This window comes from Zea mays, chromosome 8 (genome assembly GCF_902167145.1).
Source record: "Zea mays cultivar B73 chromosome 8, Zm-B73-REFERENCE-NAM-5.0, whole genome shotgun sequence".
In the NCBI taxonomy this organism is placed as follows: Eukaryota; Viridiplantae; Streptophyta; class Magnoliopsida; order Poales; family Poaceae; genus Zea; species Zea mays.
In genome coordinates this window covers 85076089-85080868 of record NC_050103.1, presented here as the reverse complement: position 1 = coordinate 85080868, position 4780 = coordinate 85076089, and the positions used below count along the sequence as shown (strand labels likewise).

Sequence of the window (4780 nt, the reverse complement as noted above, 5' to 3'; positions counted from 1 at the left end):
CCTGCTGATGCATGGCCTATTTTAGACCTCTTTATTCTATCTTCTTAATTTATAAAGGGGTGCAGTTCTCATGTACGTTTTCGAGAAAAAAAGAGACTAGCTTCTTGCTTCTTAGTTTTTAAGAAACTATGAATCCAATTTATATAAACTAAGACATAAACTGGTATATTTGGAACTAACTCAACTTCCATAAACCAGATTCTTAAAAACTGGATGGTTCCAAACAGACCCTAAGGAAATAAAAATCATCACCTAAGACTTTGACGACTGGAACGATGTAAGTGTTAACTTATTTTTCTGGCTAGCTTCGAGCTTTAGATTTGACACTAGATACTCCTTTATATCTCCATTCTCGAATATTTGTTACCTACTAGTTTAAAATAAACTAAAACATGACAAATAAAAAAGATTGGATGAAGTAGTTCTTTTTAGTCACATCTATTTAAATAATAATAAATATAGATATACTGAAAACTACGTACATATGTTACTTAATGAATATGCGAACGAATTATCATTTGGGAAGGAGTACATATTTTGCAATATCCACATGTCATTGCGGGTTTGGCAGGTTAAATGGATACGGGTTTGCTATTTTTTTACCGTCTACCTTCGTCCTGTTGGGTACAATTCTGTACCCATGCCGGTGGGCACAAGATGACGCCCATGTCCGCACCACCAGGTCCAGTATCCGCAGGTACACGGGTTTTTACTGCTCATTGCCGTGTTTAACTCACATATACACAGAAATTTAATGAAAATAAAAAATCAATTCACTGTCACTTTATTCGGATACTAGTGCAACGGATGTTATTTCAGACTATTGACGCCTCTGCTATCTAAGCCTGCCTCCTGCATACATCAGGATCGGCAATACCGTACGTGCGAAGTTGCTATAACATCAGGCTGTGTTGACCCTCAAAACCTGTAAAAACTCTCTCGATCTATCCAGCCACTTCAGCTTCCTCATCACCATCGAACTCCTGTTCTACTCCTTTCACCTGTTTCAAAAGTAGCATGACAAACTATCATAGTTTAAGACTTGAGAATTACCAACGAGAATAGAACAGATGGATGAATGGACAATTAGGGCTTGGTTGGGAGCAAGGTTATTGGAGGGGATTGAGGGGCTAGAATCCCTTACTAATCAAAATTGAATAGTAAGAGATTCTAGCGCCCCTCAATTCCATCAAATACCCTTGCTTCCAAACAAGGCTAAGGTGAATTGAAAGGGGTTGGAAGGGATTAAATCTATTGCTAGTCAAAATTGAATATAAGGGGGTTTAATCCTCATCGATCCCCTCCGATCCGAATGCAACCGAACAAAGCCTTGAGATAAAACCAACGGAACAAGGAAACCCATCATAAAGAACAATTGCAGTAGGAACTGATTTCCCCAAATGACAGCCATTCTAGCCCTCCGATCCGAATGCAGCCGAACAAAGCCTTGAGGGAAAACCAACAGAATACCAACATAAAGAACAATTGCATTAGGAACTGATTTCCCCAAATGACAACCATTCTAGTTATCTAACAGAGAACATCTTTTGTGCGGTTGTGCCACAGGCAGAAGGAACAGCAGCAAGAACAGAATAAACCACTTCGCATTCTAGTTATCAAATAGAGAACAATTTTTTGAACCACGAGCATTAGGAAACATCAGCAAACAGAATAAATTGCTTCATGTCACCTCAGGCACATAGTGCATAAGCATGTTTTCTATCCCAGACTTCAATGTGACTGACGAACTTGGACAGCCGCTGCAGGCACCTTGCATTTTAAGCTTAACTGTTCCTGTTTCTCTGAAAGGATAGTGTTCTAGTGAGACAGGGAAACCAAATTCTTCATATCAGCAGACCACCACACACGAAGGGAGGGAGGGAAAGACTCACGGGTCGAATCCTCGGTATTCAATGTCACCGCCGTCATCTTGAACAGCTGGTCGAATACGAGTCTCCAATAATTCTTTTATCATGGCAACTATTTCAGAATCATCCTAGGGGGGAAACAGTGCAGGAGAAGATTCAGTATCACAACTCCACAAGGAAAATAGAGGCCAACATAACATAAAACTGATTTTGAAATGTATGTTGTCAGTGATAGGTAACATCATGGACTCTTGGTAGAATAAGAGGATTCAGGGGCTCAATCATTTTTTTGTGGTAGGTAGCAGCACAGCTCCATTATAGATTGCTAGAATTAGATTCTGAGGCAAAGTAGTGCAAAAAGTCCATAATGTCGCTCTATATCTCATCATAATAGGTCACATCTTCATCTGAGTTGATGAACATCGCAATCCTTTTATTTCTACCAACCAGTGCACATACAGGATTGAATCAACACATTCAAGAAGCATTTAAGCAATTCCTACAAAAGCATAAAGTCATAAAATAGTGACAATTCCATTTTGCACCTACCTATATAGGTGACAATCGGACATACAGGATTTAATTCACACATTCAAAATGAAGCAAATTTAACCAACTTCAGTCATGGCATAAATGGAATTTCATTTTATTGCACTACTAATTCATATTAGCCTAAATTCGATTTTATTGTACATAAACATCCCTGCCATATCTTGCCTAGACCCAGTACAGTAAGTACTGCACGCTTTATATGCTGCTACAGTATAGAGCCTGTTTTCCCATATGCTATGTTATTAGAAGTTAGAACATCCAAAAAACTATCCCAATATATATTCTCTTACAATATACAGTATATGGTTTTCAGGGTCTTGTGATAATAAAATTCCAGAGCAGACAGGTAAGTTCAGAAAAGCAAGACAAGGGAAAAAATGCAGGACAGATAGTGTACAGAAGATAGTTGAGATACCTCGTGAATTGCTGTGTCCATAGAAGCTGCAGCATTTGAGTCCAGAAAAAGTGGTTGCCCAGATGAGTAGAAGTCCATTATTGCAGCAAAAACCTCAGGTTTGAGGCAATCCCAGGAAGTTTCTTCTGATTTTGTAACAGTTACAAAATCAGATCCAAAGAATACCCTGGTTACTCCTGCATAGAGATTCCAATGTTGTAAAAAAGAGTTTAACACTCCAGTAAAAAATGGCACAAGTATTTTACATGATGCAAGAGAACCCAATCTAACCAGTAGCTCAATATGTTTTTCAAAATTGTGTGGTTTCTTACATCATGTTTGACACTACAATATACTTCAGCATCCCAATGCTGCCATCAATACTCATCTTTTGTCCCAGTTCACTTCACTAAATTTCTCTATGTAATCTATCGAGTAACAAGTGAGCTTAGGATGGTAACTTCAGCATCTCGTCTTCAGCTATGACTGACACATTTTTTGTTGGAGCTAAACTAATTGTCCACAGCTAATGATACAACAAGACAAACTGAGAAGGAAAACTACCAAAAATAAAGAAAACCCTATTGTTTAGCATTGGAAACTGTTATTAGCACCAAGTTATGTAAGTTTAGACAGCTCACTCATATAACCCAACCATTCTTTCAAGAACTGGCACATGTCAACAGTAGGATAGTTAAGAGCAAATGACTAAAAAAAATTTAGAACTACAAGAGCAAAGGCGCAAATGGAAATGAAAATAAATGCAAAAGGCGATAGGGGAAGAGGCATAAATGTACCATCAATAGCAAAAAGCGACTTAGCCAAAGGGGATGTCATCGCAGTCCGAGCATTAGGGAAATCAGAGCTCCCAATCTCCATAACTGGCTTTCCAGGATAGAACATGAGTGACTGCGGGTTCGGGGTCGACTGTGTCTGGATGAACATGGTCCTCTTCTGCCCTCCTGCATGACACAATTTTCATTTCTCCCAAACAAAGAACCTTAAGCACACGACCAAGTAGTAGAAGTAATGGATTCATCACAAGAACAATGTTACTAAGAAATTGAAGTCTGCTACAGCTGAACAATTTGACATAAGGGCCTGTTTGGGTGATCTAGGGCTAGTTACTAATTGGGCCAAGAAATAGCTCAAATTAGCTATGGTTGGCTAACGACTAGTTGAAGGCTTGGCTAAAAAAGTTAGCCCACCTACTTAGAACTAATTTTAGCTAGTTAACAATTAGCTCTTGTATCCAATGAAATCATGCGGACGAGCAATCATATAACAGTGGTGATAGCTACCTCAATCTAATGAAATGGACATCTCTTACCACCACAATGGACACATCAGAGTTCAGATGAAGAAACCCACCCTAGCCTAAACTAATTCGGTAATCCAATCTTGCGAGCCGTAAAAACCACGCCTTGACGACGAACCAAGACGGACGGAGTGGGAGAGCAAACCCTAACCTCCGAATCGATCCCATGGATAGGAGGCGGGGTTCCGGGCAGCCGGACGCGCGAAAGGCGGCGACTTCAGGTGATCGAGGGTGCCGGACGCAGCTGAGGAGAGAAACCGGGGCGGGGGTCGCCGCCACGGCTGCGTCGCCTGAGGCCTCCCGTAGAGCCGGGAGGCGAGCGCGAGAAGCCTTCTCCTCGCCATGGCCGTAGGTAGTCTCCTCGATGCGTCCTTGTAACGTTGTGCTCTCCTGCTTCTGTTCTCCTTCCTTTAGGTCGGTTGGTCCAATGGGCCTGAAGCCTGGTGGTCATTCATGGGCCATTTAGATCAAAGAAAAACTCTAGCCTCCTATTTAACGTTCCTTGAAACACATATTTTTTTATAGAAAAAGCGGAATTTTATTCTATCTTTATATGAGTTATTTGCATATAATTATTATTTATTATAGTTTCATTCTCTTGCTGTTTAAATTGAGCTATGAAAAAGAAACTCAAAGCATGAGACAGCA

At 40.3% G+C, this 4780-nt stretch overlaps 1 protein-coding gene across 2 annotated transcripts; it reads right to left on the bottom strand.

The window, feature by feature from the left end:
* Positions 1–534: 534 nt before the first annotated feature.
* Positions 535–4562, bottom strand: LOC100192708 (uncharacterized). 2 transcript variants are annotated; one of them, NM_001137910.2, is given in 6 exon segments: positions 535–1001; positions 1691–1802; positions 1893–1996; positions 2836–3011; positions 3612–3776; positions 4284–4501. In NM_001137910.2, coding segments are annotated over 6 exon segments (807 nt in total). In that variant the 5' UTR covers positions 4477–4501; the 3' UTR covers positions 535–944.
* Between the last annotated feature and the right edge of the window lie 218 nt (positions 4563–4780).